This window comes from Rana temporaria, chromosome 6 (assembly GCF_905171775.1).
Source record: "Rana temporaria chromosome 6, aRanTem1.1, whole genome shotgun sequence".
Taxonomy (NCBI): domain Eukaryota; kingdom Metazoa; phylum Chordata; class Amphibia; order Anura; family Ranidae; genus Rana; species Rana temporaria.
In genome coordinates this window covers 178,118,352-178,137,467 of record NC_053494.1, presented here as the reverse complement: position 1 = coordinate 178,137,467, position 19,116 = coordinate 178,118,352, and the positions used below count along the sequence as shown (strand labels likewise).

The following is a 19,116-nucleotide window of genomic DNA, read 5'->3' as shown; positions in this document are numbered from 1 at the left end:
GTCCCTTTAGTGTTATGTGTTGCTATTAATTTTTGTTTCACACATTACCAACGCACAGTAGCTTCTGCGTTCAGTGCCACACATTAGGAGTAGAACACAAATACGGTAGCAGGCAAAGCATTTGCAACCACAGCACACCACAATGCTTGTGCTGTTCATTATTGTGTGCTGCATTAAAAAAAAAATGAGTCATATGCCACCTGTACACGGTCGGAATTTCTGACAACAAATGTTCGATGTGAGCTTATTGTCGGAAAATCCGACCATGTGTATGTTCCATTGGACATTTACTGTCAAAATTTCTGACAACAAGTGTTTGAGAGGTGGTTCTCAATTTTTCCGACAACAAATGTTCTTGTCGGAAATTCCGATCGTGTGTTGCCAATCCCGACACACAAAAATTCACGCATGCTCGGAATCAAGCAGAAGAGCTGCACTGCCTATTGAACTTCATTTCTCTCAGCTCGTCGTATGTGTTGTACGTTACCGCGTTCTTGACGTTCAGACTTCCTGATAACATTTGTGTGACCGTGTGTATGCAACACAAGTTTGAGCCTACATTCCGTTGGAAAAAAAGTCCACGGTTTTGTTGAGAGAATGTCCGATGGCGTGTACGCGGCAATATACTTTTTTTTTTTATGTCATTGTCATGCTTTGGAAGCTCATTTAAAATTAACTGCCTTAAAGTGTATTGGGGCAAAAAAACACACTCTACATTGACATTTTCCTATGTTGTATCCCTTTAACTGGTTAACGCCCGCTGCATGTACATGTACGTCCACAGAATGGCACGTACAGGCATATGGGCGTACATGTACGTCCCCGCCTTTCCGCGGGTCGGGGGTCCGATCGAGTGATCCCTTTTATAGGGAGACTCGATCGATGACATCAGTCCTACAGCCACACCCCCCATCAGTTGTAAACACACACTAGGTGAACACTAACTCCTACAGCGCCCCCTGTGGTTAACTCCCAAACTGCAACTGTCATTTTCACAATAAACAATGCAATTTAAATGCATTTTTTGCTGTGAAAATGACAATGGTCTCAAAATGTGTCAAAATTGTCCGAAGTGTCCGCCATAATGTCGCAGTCACGAAAAAAATCGCTGATCGCCGCCATTAGTAGTAAAAAAAAAAAAAAAAAATGCAATAAAACTATCCCCTATTGTGTAAACGCTATAAATTTTGCGGAAACCAATCGATAAACGCTTATTGCGATTTTTTTACCAAAAATAGGTAGAAGAATACATATCGGCCTAAACTGAGAAAAATAAATTATATATGTTTTTGGGGGATATTTATTATAGCAAAAAGTAAAAAATATTGAATTTTTTTCAAAATTGTCGCTTTATTTTTATTTATAGCGCAAAAAATAAAAACCGCATAGGTGATCAAATACCACCAAAAGAAAGCTCTATTTGTGGGGAAAGAAAGGACGCCAATTTTGTTTGAGAGTCACGTCGCACGACCGCGCAATTGTCTGTTAAAGCTGACGCAGTGCCGAATTGCAAAACCTGGCCTGGGCATTTAGCAACAAAATGGTCCGGGGCTTAAGTGGTTAAAGACACACTGTAAAAGTACAGAAAAATATTTATTAATCTGATGGAAATGTTAGTCTAGTTGTGGGCAGACAATACACAGCATTTTTTTGTGGACTGGGTGTTGTCAGAACTGCCCAAACTACTCATACTCACCTACTTTTCTATCTCCACAACATAGGCTAATCATTTTGTGGTCCCAAGATAAGAACAGAGAAGTTATTTGTTAAGGTTTACATACACTTTAATGCACTTGCACTACATGTTAATAAGTGTGCATTAAGGTAACTCAACAGCAGCAAAGATCTCAAGGGGGCCTACAAACATCTTAAAGGGGACCTTGAGATAAACATCTCAAGGGGGGCAAAATGTAATGCATTTTAATACACTCCCCTAACTATCTTTCTGGTATTTTTTTTTGTGATTAGGAGATGTCTGTGATGACAGTGATAGATAGATAGATAGATAGATAGATAGATAGATAGATAGATAGATAGATAGATAGATAGATAGATAGATATCCTATTACTGTCTGAAAAATAATTTACTGTAGAGAGAAAACAATTATAATAGTTTTTTGTTAATGTAGATAAATACATTTTATGTGGTTTAACTGATTTTGATAAGCACTAAAAAATTCAGAAACAATTTGTGGCCATTGATTTGCCATTGGTCAAAGAACACATGCAAGTTTTTCAACTGGACTTCAGTAGTCTAAAATAATAGCGTATATTCTATGATGTAATTTCACTATGTATGTAGTAGCTGGGTTGGTTAAACACATGGGCAGGACAGAATGTGGAAATTGGTGGTTTCACCCTATGTGTCCTGTTTATCGTTGTCACCGAGAGTGCCAGGGATTATCATAAGAGCAGGGGACACTAGTTCTGGTGACAACCAGAGATTGTCTCATTGTGGAGGGATTTTTCTTAAATTTCAGTTTTAGCTATGGGGGCAGGAAGTAAAGGGAAATATCCCCATTGGGGTGGCAAAAAAAGATAGGGCTTGAAACCCCCCTTATGAAAAAATGCTAAGAAAGTAAAATTCCACTTCATGGTACAGTAAGGCACTAAAAGTAGAATTATACTTAAATTAAATCAGAATTAAACTTTAAAAGGGTAAAAAAGGCCCACAGAGTTAGTCATAAAGTGCAAATTTTTCCTGCATATTACCACATTATGGCAGACTTACTTATCCCCTCCAACGCTGCCACTGGTCACAGGAAATTCTATCTTTGCTTGGTCTTCCTTCGGCCACTTGATTGGTGCCATCACTCCTGCGCATGTGTGTTATTGGGGGTTATTTATTAAAGGCAAATCCACTTTGCACTACAAGTGCAAATGGCACTTGAAATTGCACTGAAAGTGCACTTGGAAGTGCAGTCGCTGTAGATCCGAGCAGGACATTCATGGGAAATAAAAAACAGCATTTGGGGGGGCAAGGAATTCCCTTAATTTGCAGAGATTTTCTCTTACTTCTGGTTTGGCTATGGGACAGGAAGTGAAGGGAAATCTCTGCAATGGGACACAGATGGCGAAAATATATCTGACATGGGTTATTACCCTCCCTTACTATATCCAAAATGAAAAAAAAAGTTTTGCCTATAGTTCTACTTTAATCTGCCGAAGAGAAATCTAACTTTGAAGATCCCCAGAGTTATAAGAAACTATTGAGTGATTCCACTTAATTGTGATTACCCACCATTAAACCACCACTGTACTGTTTAGGATTTCCAGATTAAATATAAGATGAACAAAAACATCAGAAATAATTAAATGGTCCACACATTGGCTGTTATGACATAAAAAAGAAACTGTATTTAGCACACATATTTAATTATACATTATAATGATAGTATGAGGAAGTTTATGTTTTACTGTTGTTGCTTAATTGATACTATCTCCCAAAGATCTTGTCTTGCTCTTGTGTCATTTAGGTGCAGCTGTGTCGAGCCCAGTAAGCCGAGCAATGGTACCTTAACATATTGGGAGAAACATAATATTACAGCATCAGAGATACCGTGGAGTAACCTGACTGTCTCTGTAAGTGGCCATTTTTTTGAAATTTCTTGATATAAAGACTTTGGGGTTGATTTACTAAAATTGGAGACTGCAAAGTATGGTGCAGCTCTGTATATAAACCAATCAGCTTCCAGTTTTTTTTTGTATATCAGCTTAATTGAACAAGCTGAAGTTAGCAGCTGGTTGACTACTGTACCATGCACAGTTGCACCAGATTTTGTACTCTCCAGTTTTAGTAAATCAACCCCATTAACCTTGTCAGATTATTTGTGTGTGAATAGAACCCAGTTTTGTTCTTGTAATATAATTTGAAAATGGAAAACTCAGTGGTCACTGGGGTTAATGTGTAGAATTTGAAGGTACTCTATGGAAACATATTGGGCTAGATTCAGGTACGAGATACGACGGCGTATCTCCAGATACGCTGTCGTATCTCTGAGTTGCGGCATCGTATCTATCCGCCTGATTCTTAGAATCAGTTACGCATAGATTTGACTAAGATCCGACCGGCGTAAGTCTCTTATGCCATCTTATCTTAGTTGCAATTTTACGCTGGCCGCTAGGTGGCGCTTCCGTCGATTTACGCAAGGAATATGCTAATTATTTAGATACGCCGACTCACAAACGTACGTACGGCCGGGCCATTTTTTACGTCGTTTACGTTAGGCTTTTTCCGGCGTAAGGTTACTCCTGCTATATGAGGCGTACGCAATGTTAAGTATGGACGTCATACCCGCGTCAAATTTTTAAATTTTTACGTCGTTTGCGTAAGTCATTCGCGAATATAGCTGTACGTAAGTTACGTTCACGTCTAAAGCATTGACGATTTGTGGCAGAATTTCGAGCATGCGCACTGGGATTCTTTTACGAACGGCATGCGCCGTTCGTAAAAAACGTCAAATATGTGGGGTCACACTAAATTTAAATAAAACACGCCCACATCATCCAAATTTGAATTAGGCGGGCTTACGCCGGAGCACATACGTTACACCGCCGTAACTTAGGGCGCAAGTTATTTCTGAATATGGAACTTGCGCCCTAATTTACGGCGGCGTAACCTATCGGAGATACGTTACACCCGCACAACATTACGCAGGGCTATCTGAATCTAGCCCATAGACATTATGGGCCAGATCCACAAACGAGTTACGCTGACGTATCTATTGATACGCCACGTAACTTCTAATTTGCTCCGGCGTATCTTTGTTTTGTATCCACAAAACAAGATATGCCTGAAGCTGTGCTAGATCCGACTGGCGTACGTCTTAGTACGTCGTCGGATCTAAGGTGCATATTTACGCTGGCCGCTAAGTGGCGTTTCCGTCGATTTCCGCGTCGCGTATGCAAATTAGCTAGATATGGCGATCCACGAACGTACGTCTGGCCGGCGCATTTTTTTACGTCGTTTCCGTAAGGCTTTTTTCGGCGTATAGTTACCCCTACTATATGAGGAGTACTCAATGTTAAGTATGGCTGTCGTTCCCGCGTCGAATTTTGAATTTTTTACGTTGTTTGCGTAAGTCGTTCGCGAATACGGCTTTGCGTAGAATGACGTTCACGTCGTAAGCATTGGCTTGTTGCGGGTTAATTTCGAGCATGCGCACTGGGATACCCCCACGGACGGCGCATGCGTCGTTCAAAAAAAGCGTAATTTACGTCGGGTCAAGACGTATTAACATAAAACACGCCCCCATCTCATACATTTGAATTGCGCGCCCTTACGCCGACAAAGATGCACTACGCCGCCGTAACTTACGGCGCAAATTCTTTGTGAATACTGAAAATACGCTGAAAGTTACGGCGGCGTAGTGTATCTGAGATACACTATGCCGGACGGAAAGAAGCGCCACGCTTCGTGGATCTGGCCCTATGAGTGCATGTGTAGTCCACAGTAAAAGTTGATGCTAAGAGCAAATTGTTGTTTTAACAAGTTAAAGTGGGATGTCAGACTTGTTTGCTTGTTATGGATATTATGGGGAGAAGTTACATTTAAATGAATTTCAGGGATGTCACTACTGTGCAGCAGAAGGAAAACCAAATCTCTTGTGCTCGAGAGGAAAGTGCGGCCGCATACAGTCACCAATCTTCAACCGGTTTTGACTTCCGCATAGGCTGTGCTGCCACTCAAATTAGGCCGGAGAAACCCAATGTGAGATTCTAAATGATAAAGAACAGAGGGCGCACCAGCTTAGTGCATTACCTTTGCAACAATTTTTATTTTATTTTTTATAAATATGGGTATATACTCAAACAATGGCATGAATCAATCAAAATACAGTCAAAGAATTGCTCCAACCAGCCTGGTCTGCTATACAAGTCCCAAATTTGAGATGAAAGTCCTAAAGAGCTGACGCGCTTCAAGGGGGATCCCCTCATTCACAGTGTACTACTGTTCGGCATCCTGTTCTTGTAGATGGAGAGGAGAGGAAGCAAAGCCCCTGCCTCTACCAATATAGCTATCTCTACAAAGGAACAGAGTGCAGAACAATGCTTGGCAACGCAGTAATGGGGAAAGGATAAGCTGATGGGAGACCATAGGCAACAATGGTGGCTTGTCCTTTTCTCTCTGCTTACCTTTTTCGGCACTGCTTTCATAGTTCTGGTCCTCTTTAACTACATTCATGAATGATTTCAAATCGTTTAACAACCAGGTGCAGTAATTTTTTCTATGACTAATGACTGGTTCTGTAGCTGGCCTTAAACTTTAAAATTGAACAGTACAATCTGCCTGTAGGCATTTTGACATCTTCCTGTATTCCTTTCAATAACCCCCAAAACTGCCTGCATGTTTCCTGCTATCTCCTGCAGGGGTAGGAGGTGGGTGTTGTCAGACCAGGACTTTTACTGAGAGCACTGGGTCCAGCGCTGCTGTAACAGGAAGTTGGTAGAACAATGTCTGCCTGACTTTAAATCTATTTCTGTGACTTCAGTTGGACTTTAAAACCGAACAATGCAGTATAGCCAACAAGCCTTGAGAGTGACTTGCTTTGTCAAATAAAATTAAAACCAAGCCACCAAAATAGATTTCTGCAGGAGCCATCACTAAACAAAAAGGATTTCTGCTGATGCGTGACAGATGGCTTTGCCAAGATATTCTAAAATGTATCTAAAAGCTTGTATTTCCTCTAAAACATTTGCACCCAGCTGTTCAGGATACATACTGAAATCTAACAGCTTTTCTTTCAGTTGCAAGGCTTATCATAAGCTCTGCTTCCCATTTATTGCTAGGGTGTAATCAGCATATCATTACAGTTGTAGGAGTAAATCTGAAATTCTGAGTCATCTGTTTACTCTCTCTCTCTAGATTGTAGCTGCGTTTTATAGTTCCAGTCTGATTGAGATTCTATTTTAGAAATAAGCCTCATATTGTATTCAGCAGTAAAACGGCAGCAAGAGCAGTCCAGACCACTTTTTTTAAAGGACAACTCTACTTTCGTGGGTAAAAAAAAAAAATACCAAAAAAAAAATAGCATATATAATTGTTACCAGGTCATATTGTAATTGAGTAATTGAATTTTGATTGCAATTACATTTATTTTTCAACCTGCAGGGCTGTAATTTTCTGTAAAATGCAATGCGATATGGCAACATGGAGGCATTCTGTACATAGACATAGAGAACCCCCAACCCAGAAATGTAATTTCCTGCTTGTGTGATTGGCTCACTAACTTTACCAGAAGTCTGCACTTCATACAAGATACGGTACTTGATACAAGTCAGATTTTGGGCATGCCCTGCAACAAAAAAAAATGTTTTTGGTGAGATACTTCCAAAGGGAAATCCCCATCTTAGGCCCCGTACACACGACCGAGTTTCTCGGCAGAATTCAGCCAGAAACTCGGTTCAGAGCTGAATTCTGCCGAGAAACCCGGCCGTGTGTACACTTTCGGCCGAGGAAGCCGACGAGGACCTCGGCGAGGAAATAGAGAACATGTTCTCTATTTCCTCGTTGTTCAATGGCAAAAGTCGGCCCGCCGAGTTCCACACTGAACTCGACGAGGAACTCGATGTGTTTGGCACGTGGAGTTCCTCGGTCGTGTGTACGGGGCCTAAGAAAAAGTTTGGCTGGAGTTTGGATATTATCTAACATGACTGCATGGATTTGTAATTCTCCTGTATAAAAATATATATATATTTTTTAGATCACATTTTTTAAGTGAAACAATATACTACTAATATGAAAAGATCAGTTTCAGTATTTCTTATGTTGTATTTTTTTCACCAGGCATGCCATCATTTTAAAGGAGATTTTATGGGTACAGCCTGTGGACACGAGGGTCCCTATGCACCTGATGTTCTGTTCTGGTCCATCATCTTATTCTTTGCAACCGTCACAATGTCCTCAACTCTGAAACAATTCAAAACCAGCCGTTACTTTCCAACAAAGGTAACAAATGTATTCTTCTAAAAAGTATACAATATATTAGATTGTTTGGGTCAATAAAATATATATTTTGCTGTTCTTAACAGTCACAAAGCATGTTATACAATGTGGTTTTATCTAGTATATCTAGTCATATATCTAGTAGTAGTTAATAGGATTCACCTGAACTTGTTCTTTAATGTTGAAGACATTTTATGGCTTTTTCAAGCCAGGTCAGTTTTTTTGGTGTCAGGAAAATACTCCAGCATTTATATTGACACTGGTACGACCGACACCTTTGTCTAATTACCATGAAAAAGCAGATGTTATTGTCGAAGGATAGGACGGGAGCAGTGAAAATTGTGGAACCTCCCTATTCTAGTTTGATTTACATTACTGCAGGTGTGAATTGTTGTCACACATCTTCCAAACCAGTTGTCCTCTCTTTGTAAGATGAGCACCTCAGTGTCCTCAAAATAATATTTTCCCTAAGGTATAACAAAACTAGTGTAGAAGACCTGTAGAATTTGCTCTACTATGTGGGGCCATTTGTTTTGAGAACTTGCTTTGTCTCCCCAATGTACAGCTTGTTGCATTCCTCACTACCCTGCATATTCAAAGTCACTTCACTTGTGTTTGGGTGTTGGGTCTTTTGGATGTATAAGTTTCTGTCTCAGTGTGTTGTTGGGCCAGAAAGACACTATGGGGTTTATTTACTAAAGGCAAATCCACTTTGCACCACAAGTGCACTGCAGATGCTTTGGGAAGTGCAGTTGTTGTAGATCTGAGGGAGGCATGCAAGGAAAATAAAAAACAGCATTTGCTTGCACATAATTGGAAGATAAAATCAGCAGAGCTTCCCCTCATTTCAGATCTTCCCTTCAGATCTAAAGTGACTGCACTTCCAAGTGCATTTGCAGTGCACGTGTAGTGCAAAGTGGATTTGCCTTTAGTAAATCAACCCCTATGTTTGTTAAAGATCCTTTTGACTTTTTCTAACACTCCAGCTACAGAGGTTGGATAAAAATATAGAAACACTCCGTGATTTAGAGGTGTGAAAGTGATGACACGCCAATCTGGATTAATAATGACCTTGCCATGCGGCCTTGTTTACTGGTTTTCACAAATATAAACAATTAACAATTGACCATAAGAGTCGGTTCACACAGGGGCAACACGACTTCCAGCACGACTTTGGGAGGCAACTTGGACACTACTTGAGTATGAATCATCAGGCAACTTACAAGGCAACTTCAAGTTGCCTCCTGGACAGTACAAGGCAACTTCAAGTCGCCTCCAGGACAAGAGGCTTTCCAGTGGCCAATCAAACAACAATCAGCTCTGTGGGAGGGAGGGGTTTGCCTTAGAAATGTTTGTTCTCTTCCTGGAAAGTTGCTTCAGTTAAGACAGTGATCAGACTTCTGAGGCAACTTCCATTGAAATCAATGGGTACAAGTTGCCTAGAAGTCAGATTGAAATAGTACAGGAACCTTTTCTGAAGTCGGAGTGACTTCAGTAGTGTACATTAAGATGGCTCCATTCACTTCCATTGATTTTCTCAACCGCGCCACTTGGGACGACTTGGGGAGACTTCAAGTCGGATCCCAGGTCGCCCCTGTGTGAACCGGCTCTCATGCCGCGTACACACAATCATTTTTCGTCATGAAAAAAAACGTTGTTTTTCAGCATGTCCAAAAAACAAAGTTTTTCCCACACACCACCGTTTTTGAAAAATTATGAACAAAGCGTGGTGACGTACAACATGTAGGACGGCACTCTGAAGTGGAAGTTCTATTCGCCTTTGGGCTGCTTTTAGCTGATTCCTTGTTAGTAAAAGATGATTCGCGCTTTTTTACTCCATTATGAATGGTAGTTTTACCAGAACGATCGCTCCCGTATCATAACTCGCTTCTGGGCATGCGCGGGTTTAAAACGTCATTTTAGCCCACACACTATAATTTTTTACAACCCGAATTTTAAAAAACGACGTTAAAAAATGCAGCATGTTCGAATTTTTTTCAGAAGCCGAAAAACGATGTGACACACGATGATATTAAATGACGTTTTTAAAAACGTCGTTTTTTTTCATGACGAAAAACGACCGTGTGTACGCGGCATTACTCTTTTAATCAATAAATATTTTAAAACTGTAAACAAAATCAGCTAAAATCAGTGCGCTCTTCAAATATCCCTCTGGTGACTGGCAAAGACCCCCCTCAGCCTCCTGCTTAAATAGGGGTCCTGGGAATTTCTGGAATGTTCTGGGGGGTCAGGTGACCTTAACTACTTGCCGACCTGCCGCCGTCATTTTACGGCGGCAGGTTGGCTCCCCTGTGCGAGAGCCCGTAGCTCTACGTTGGTTCCCTCGCAGGATACTAGGGGCGCGTGCACGCTCGCCCCCGAGTCCCGTGCGCGTGCCCGGCGGGCGCGAACGCCGCTGGGCACCCGCGATTGCTCGTTACAGAGCGGGGACCGGGAGCTGTGTGTGTAAACTGTCAGGGGGGGAAATGCTGATCCTCTGTTCATACAATGTATGAACAGAAGATCAGTGATTTCCCCTAGTGAGGCCACCCCCCCCCCAGTAATAACACACCCAGGGAACATACTTAACCCCTTCCCCGCCCCCTAGTGTTAACCCCTTCACTGCCAGTGGCATTTTTATAGTAATCCAATGCATTTTTATAGCACTGATCGCTATAAAAATGCCAATGGTCCCAAAAATGTGTCAAAAGTGTCCGAAGTGTCCGCCATAATGTCGCAGTACCGAAAAAAAAACGCTGATCGCCATTACTAGTAAAAAAATATATATTAATAAAAGTGCCATAAAAATACCCCCTATTTTGTAAACGCTATAACTTTTGCGCAAACTAATCAATAAACGCTTATTACGAAAAATATGTAGAAGAATACGTATCGGCCTAAACTGAGGAATTTTTTTTTTTTAATATATATATTTTTGGGGGATATTTATTACAGCAAAAAGTAAAAAATATTCACTTTTTTCAAAATTGTCGGTCTATTTTTGTTTATAGCGCAAAAAATAAAAACCGCAGAGGTGATCAAATACCACCAAAAGAAAGCTCTATTTATGGGAAAAAAAGAACGCCAAATTTTGTTTGGGAGCCACGTCGCACGACCGCGCAATTGTCAGTTAAAGCACGCAGTCCCGAATCGCAAAAAGTGCTCTGGTCTTTGGGCAGCAATATGGTCCGGGGGTTAAGTGGTTAAATGACCTATCCTACAGGAACATTCCAGAACATTCACAATCAGCTGACCTTTTTTGGCTTATCACAAACCCCCACTCCACCCATTGAAATCAATCAATGGGGGGCTTGAAACCCCCCTTTCTCACATTCGTTTGCTTTCGCTGTGTGATTAGACACCTAGCTAACAAGTGGGAAGCCTCACTTTCATCATTAACTGCATGCGCTGCTATTAATACTGAGTCGTGTCAGAGCTTACAGAGTTTTAAAGAGGGCAAATTGTTGGTGCCCTCTTAGCTGGTGCCTCTGTGACTAAAGTTGACAATTTATTTGCGGTGTCGCGAGGTACAGTTTCAAAGATTATGACAGCTTATACAGTTTCTGGAAAGCATTGTCTGTTAAGCATAAGCATAGTCGACATGGTCAGCTGACAGAAAGAGACAAAAGGACATTGCGCAAGATTGTGACCCAGAATAAGAGAACAACTGCTTCACAAGTGACTGTAAAGCTCAATCTCAGTCAAAGCCTGTGTCCACAAAAACTGTGCGGACGGAATTCCGTAAGCAAAAAATTTGTGGGAGAGCCACAACTACTAGTGACATATATTATTGCTCAGAAGAGGAGAGTGTGTTGCAACACCCATAAAACGTGAACTATTGATCAATGGAAGACCACCAGACATGTGTACATGTGGTGAATACCATCCTAAGCTTATGACTAGGATTGTCTTGTGCCAATGGTATAGGATGGTGGCGGCACAATCATGGTTTGGACAGCAATATCTTGGTATTATGCAGGCCCCATCATCACCCTAAAAGGTAGAGTCACTGCCTGCCACTATGTACACATTTTGGCCGACCATGTGCACTCCATGGTGCAGACATTGTTTCCTGAAGACAACGCCATTTACCAAGATCATAATGCTCTGATTCACACAGCTGGTGTTGTAAATCATGGTTTGATGAGCATGCAGAGGAAGTCTCACACCTTCAGCTATGACTAAGCATTAGTTGTTAATGCGAAACGCGTCAGCTGTCTATCCCACTGTATGCTGTTGTGTGCTGTGCATTTTTTCCTTTTTACAATAAAGAGCACGTCTTTTTTCAACAAGACTTTTTGGAGTGCGGCTGTCCATCCATTCTCCCACCTGCTTCACACCTTCCCTGGGCACCGTAGTCATGAGACGTCAGAATCATAGAGTCTCTATGGTCAATTTAGGAGAAGGTTCGGCCTTGTTTTCTGCCACTGGCATCTCTAAGAGAACTGGAATTCATTTTTTGCATGAAGAGTGTTATCAGATTCCATTATCCACCATCCAAGACTTAAATCTGTTCTTTTACCTGGTGTTTTCATATTTGTGTCCAACCTCTGTACAGTACATACAGATTGACTTTATTACTTTGTTTTGACATGTTAGAGAATTACATTTTTGCCCATTCTTCTCAATTAGATTAAGGTTTGGACTTTGACTGGGCCATTCTAACACATGAATATGCTTTGATGTAAACCATTCTGTAGCTGTGGCTGTATGTTTAGGGTGATTGTCCTGCTGGAAGGCGAACCTCAGCCCCAGTCTCAAGTCTTTTGCAGACTCTAAAAAGCTTCTAAGATTGCCCTGTATTTGGCTCCATATTCCCATCAACTCTGACCAGCTTCCCTGTACCTGCTGAAGAAAATCATCCCAACAACATGATGCTGCCACCACCATGTTTTACAGTGGGGATAGTATGTTCAGGGTGATGTGCAGTGTTAGTTTTCAGCCACACATAGCATTTTGCTTTTAGGCCAAAAAGTAAAATTTTGGTCTCATCTGACTAGGGGTGCAACGGATCGTCACTGATCCGTGATAGGAAAGTCCCCGGCTTCGGCCTAGCTCCGGAGTGGCGGCCATCTTGCTCCACCCCATGTGCTTGCCAGTGCACAGCGTTACACTCCTCCCCGCATCACTGCGCTGACTACAGACCCGGGACCACCGTATGCAGGCATGTGAACCTGTCTTTGAGATCTGCACGTGGACCTGTCTTTGAGATCTGCACGTGGACCTGTCTTTGAGATCTGCACCTGGTAGGAAAAAGACTGTTTGTACTGAGCGGAGGAGGGGGGGGACACCAGAGTCACCCGAGGAGGGGGGGGACACCAGAGTCACCCGAGGAGGGGGGGGACACCAGAGTCACCCGAGGAGGGGGGGGACACCAGAGTCACCCGAGGAGGGGGGGACACCAGAGTCACCCGAGGAGGGGGGGAGACACCAGAGTGGAGTGGAGGGGGGCACCACAAGATTAGTCTTTTTTTTCTTTTTTGCTGATCCGAGGATCGATCCGATCCATGACTCCTGATCCGAGGATCGATCCGATCCGTGATTTTTTTGATCCGTTGCACCCCTACATCTGACCAGAGCACCTTCTTCCACATGTTTGTTTTGTCCCCCACATGGCTTCTCGCAAACTGCAAACCAGACTTTTTATGGCTTTCTTTCAATAATGGCTTTCTTCTTGCCACTCTTCCATAAAGGCTAGAAGGCCTGTAATGCTGCACAATGCTGGATGGTGTTCTCAGGTCTGAGGAATGGCCTGTAAAGCACAGTGTTCTGGATGCCATTGGTCACTGGTCAGAGAAGGCCTGTAATGCTGCACAGTGCTGGATGGTGGTCTCAGGTCTGACTGTAATGCACAGTGCACTTAATGCTGGTGGTCAGAGAAGGGCTGTAATGCTGCACAGTGCTGAATTGTGTTCTCAGGTATTTTGGGATGGCCTGTAATGCACAGTGCCCTGGATGCCGGTGGTCAGAGAAGGCCTGTAATGCGCACACTGTGCTCTGGATGGTCTGTGGTCTGAGGGGAGACCCCAGGCCTGTTATTGTAATGTACACACTCACAGTGGGTGCTCTCTGCTCTGGGCGGTCATCGTCGTTAGTCAAGAGTGGGACTCTCGTCGGGACTCGGGAGACCTGTAATGCACAGTGCTGCTCTGGATAGACATCTTAGGACTCAGATGCCTGTAATGTTGGCTTCACAGTCACTTGCTTTCTGGGAACGGAAGCAGGCGGAGCTCTGTGAAAACCTGAAGTTAGCTCACAAGGGCAAACGTCCCTGCCTCACATTTTCGTCATCGTTTTCGGCAGTGTAAATTTGCAGCTGACGAAAATTTTGAACTTTTTCATTGACAAAATTAACACTAGGAGGGAGTCATTAACAGATACTGGTCTCTATGGGTGGGTTGAATGTAGGCCTTGATGTCCAAGTCACCCGTAATGTCTTAAATATTCCAGAACAAGTCCAGCTGAATGTGACTAACTAATACTAGATATATCAGGACCTGGATAAATGAGAACCTTCACAGGTGGTACGAAGATACTTTTTTTTTTTCTTTTAATATATAATTATTCACTATCAGAAAAACATTACAAATAAAAACAAACATAGTCCAACTTGTCTCTTAACCACTTCCAGACCGCTGTACGCATATATGCGTCCACACTTTAAAGATTGATATCTCGGTAACGGCAGCAGCTGCTGCCACAACCGAGGTATCAATCTTTAGTGTCAGCAGTTCTGTTAACGATAACGGCGGTCTCCGAGGCGGATTCGCTGCGAGATCGCCGTTATCGGCGGTGGGAGAGGGCCCCCCCCCCTCCCGCCGCTCTCCTGCGCCCTCCGCCGCTTACCGGAGCCGTCGGTAGCGGCGGAGGAGATCGGGACCGCTCGGCAGCTGAGCGGGGTTACGAGTGAAGGAAAAATCTCCTTCACCCGTCCCCATAGCTCTGCTGGGCGGAAGTGACGTCAAAACGTCAGTCCCGCCCAGCCTCTTAAAGAAACATTTTTTTTTTTTGTCATTTGAAAAAATGACATTTTCAAATTTTTTTTTTTTTTTTTGCATTTAAGCCTAAATATGAGATCTGAGGTCTTTTTGACCCCAGATCTCATATTTAAGAGGACCTGTCATGCTTTTTTCTATTACAAGGGATGTTTACATTCCTTGTAATAGGAATAAAAGTGATCATTTTTTTTTTTTTTTTTTTTTTCCAGTGTAAAAAATAATAAAAAAAAAAAAAAATTGTAAAGCGCCCCGTCCCGACGAGCTCGCGCGCAGAAGCGAACGCATACGCGAGTAGCGCCCGCATATGAAAACGGTGTTCAAATCACACAAGTGAGGTATCGCCGCGATTGTTAGAGCGAGAGCAATAATTCTAGCCCTAGGCCTACTCTGTAACTCAAAAAATGCAACCTGTAGAATTTTTTAAAACGTCGTCTATCGAGATTTTTAAGGGTAAAAGTTTGACGCCATGCCACGAGCGGGCGCAATTTGTAAGCGTGACATGTTGGGTATCATTTTACTCGGCGTAACATTATCTTTCACAATACATAAAAAAATTGGGCCAAATTTATTGCGGTCTTATTTTTTAATTCAAAAAGTGATTTTTTTCCAAAAAAAGTGCGCTTGTTGGACCGCTGCGCAAATATGGTGTGACAAAAAGTATTGCAATGATCGCCATTTTATTCTCTAGTGTATTAGAAAAAAATAAATATATAATGTTTGGGGGTTTTGAGTAATTTTCTAGCAAAAAAAACTGTTTTAGTCTTGTAAACACCAAATCTGAAAAACACCCAAAGTAGAGAAGTGGTTAAGAAAAGTAGACTGGTTACAGTCCATATACAGAATATTATGAAACAAACAATAAGAACAATAAGACACTAATTCTATTATAGATAGGTAAATTCCACTAATCTGAAAAAGTGAAGAGGTGTGGACATAAAAAAGATCAATACAGGGACATTAATGACATTAACAAAAAAAAAGGGGGGGGGGGGCGATCAGTCTCGTACTGTATAGGTGATAAATTCTCTATGATATAAAAAAAATATATAAACATATATATAACAATATCCTGGTCAGCCATACCCCTTTAAACTTCTCATAGGCTCCTTTATAGCTCAAGCAGATATTTGACTGGCATAAAAAAAATACGGTGGATACTAACTGGAGTGCAATACCATCCTGAAAACAATTTAAAATTATGCTCTTGAGTGGCACATGCCATAGAAAATGTATGGGTATTAATAAAAATATTCTTAAACAGAAATTGAGTGGCTAAGTTTAAGCATCCAGTTAGCCATATAAGAAGGTAGGCCAGAGGAATCAGAATTAGATATTAAAACATTAATCTTAGCTATAGTATGAGCCAAAGGCACAGGAGAGACACAAAGCTGTTCAAAGGTTGTAAGAGGCTCATATATGGCAGTTTTTGGTGACAGAGAGTAACAAAAACTCTACAGTTGCAGAAACAGAAACAAAAAAAACTCTCAATTTACTATGTATCTCTTGAAATTTTGGAAATGAAAGAAAAACATTGGCCGCAAGAACGTGCCTTATTTGCGGCCAAATAGATTTATTCCAACTTAAAAAAGTATTTGAATGAAGACCAGCAGGGAAAAAAGGATTATATAAGAACGGCGTAAGGGGACTGGGCACAGACAATAAGGAAAAGGATTGCCGATGTCGATGCCAGCAATCTAAAATCATACTGTGGGCCAGATTCACAAAGAGTTACGCCGGCGTATCAGTAGATACGCCGACGTAACTCAGAATCTAAGCCCGTCGTATGTTTAAGTGTATGCTCAAACTGAGATACACTTAAACACGCCTAAGATACGACGGCCTGCGCCGTCGTATCTTAGGGTGAAATATTTACGCTGGCCGCTAGGTTGCGCTTCCATTGAGGTCGGCGTAGAATATGCAAATGAGTCGTTACGCCGATTCACGAACGTACGCTTGCCCGTCGCAGTAAAGATACGCCGTTTCCGTAAGAGATACGCGGCGTAAAGATAAACATGCCCCCTAGGTGGCGTACTCAATGTTAAGTATGGCCGTCGTTCCCGCGTCGTAATTTGAAAATTTTACGTCGTTTGCGTAACTCGTCCGTGAATGGGGCTGGACGCCATTTACGTTCACGTCGAAACCAAAGACGTCCTTTCGACGTCATTTGGAGCAATGCACCCTGGGATATTTTACAGGCGGCGCATGCGCAGTACGTTCGGCACGGGAACACGCTTAATTTAAATGCTCCACGCCCCCTACCCGGCTAATTTGAATTAGGCGGGCTTGCGCCGGGTGATTTACGCTACGCCGCGGCAACTTTACAGGCAAGTGCTTTGTGAATAAAGCACTTGCCTGATAAACTTGCGGCGGCGTAACGTAAATCAAATACGTTACGCCCGCCCACAAATACGACCATCTATGTGAATCTGGCCCTGTATGTGTAAGCCAGAGCCAAGAGGAACGTGATCCAATGTCTTTTAATGAAAGCTAGAGAGCCGCTTTAGGATGTATCAGAGAACAGTCTATTTCTAGTTGAAGCCATTGTTTATTACGAAAATTATGCAACCAATCTAGAATACGAGATGCATAACAGCTTTATATGTCAGGGTACGGCAAGCCTATACTCCAATTGACTTTCAAACAGCAATTTGTTTACCAGACAGAAATCTGATCTGCTTTTCTAATTGTATAAATCTGTCTGCTGGTCCAAATATCACTAGTGTGTCGCAGAGTGATGCAGGGGCCATTGGATGGAGTCCCAGCGCAAAGCAAGGGATGCAGCCATCTGACACACAGGGAGGAAGTGTATTGGATGTAATAATTCTACTGGAGGCTTTGCTGTGCTGGAGGGAAAATGTTCCAGGGATGGTAAATATAAAGATTGGGCTAGATTCAGGTACAACTGCGCTTTTTTTACGGAGGCGCAGGGCAACGTTTTTGCCCTGCCCCCCCGCAAATTTACTGCGCTGCCCTTGATTCACGGAGCAGTAGCTCCGTAAATTGCGTGGGCGCGCCGGCAAAATGCCCGGTGTAAGCGCGCGCAATTTAAATGATCCCGTAGGGGGCGGGAATCATTTAAATTAGGCGCGTTCCCGCGCCGATCGTAGAGCGCATGCTCCGTCGGGAAACTTTCCCGACGTGCATTGTGGCAAATGACGTCGCAAGGACGTAATTTGCTTCAAAGTGAACGTTAATGGCGTCCAGCGCCATTCACAAATCACTTATGCAAACTACGTAAATTTGAAATTTCGCGACGCGGGAACGACGGGTATACGTAACATTGGCTGCCCCTGCTAATAGCAGGGGCAGCCTTACGCGAAAAACGCCGTACGGAAACGATGTAAACTGCGTACGCAGGGCTCACATAACGTTGTGAATCGGCGTTAGTATGCAATTTGCATACTATACGCTGAGCACAACGGGAACGCCACCTAGCGGCCATCGCAAGAATGCAGCCTAAGATATGCGGGCATAAGAGCCTTATGCCGTTTTCGAGGTTCCTGAATCAGGAGCATTCGTTACGCCGGGGCAAGTAAGCAATTGCGCTGTGTTACTATGGTTACACAGGCGCAATTGCTTTTTGAATCCAGGCCATTGTCTTTTGCAGGGTATTTTTATAGGTATCATGTGTTCTATATATCCCTTTTAATGTCTAATTTGCCAAACGCCTAACTGTAACAATACATAATTATTTTGACGTTAAATACTTGTGCTATGGCAGCAGCTAGCTGCCATAACCCCAGTATCTTTATTTACAGCTAGCAAGCGGCTTTCATATAAAAGTAGTCCTGTGGCTGCGAGATCACTTTATGCCCCTTTCACACTGAAAGTCACGCGATTTTGCCACAATTTTGTGGCCGCGATTTTGACGCAATTTTAACACAATTTCAAAGAATGCCTGTGTAAACTTGAGGTCTATGAACCTCAACTTGCATTAAAGTAGGACCAAAGTAGTACAGGGATTACTAGTACAGGGACTACTTTGAAGTCGGTGAGACTTGAAGTCGCACAGATATGAATGGTTATCATTGGGAATCATGGGGTATGTCATGTGACTCTGATGTCCAAAGTCACAGGAAAAGTTGTGAAAGGGGCCTTATAGGCAGCGGGAGAGGTGCCCCCTGCCACTTCCCAGTGTCTTTCAGGTTTAACAAAGCTGTGGTAAACCTGGAA

The 19,116-nt window shown here is 42.5% G+C and overlaps 1 protein-coding gene across 6 annotated transcripts in view; it reads left to right on the top strand.

Annotated features, from left to right (window-relative positions):
- SLC4A10 (solute carrier family 4 member 10) overlaps nucleotides 1–19,116 on the top strand; it is a 309,484-nt gene that overhangs the window by 242,265 nt on the left and 48,103 nt on the right. For all 6 annotated transcript variants that reach the window (XM_040357866.1, XM_040357870.1, XM_040357864.1 and 3 more), the window contains exons 15-16: nucleotides 3,477–3,582; nucleotides 7,787–7,948. In XM_040357866.1, coding sequence (XP_040213800.1) covers nucleotides 3,477–3,582; nucleotides 7,787–7,948 — 268 coding nt within the window. The remainder of the gene's footprint in view (nucleotides 1–3,476; nucleotides 3,583–7,786; nucleotides 7,949–19,116) is intronic.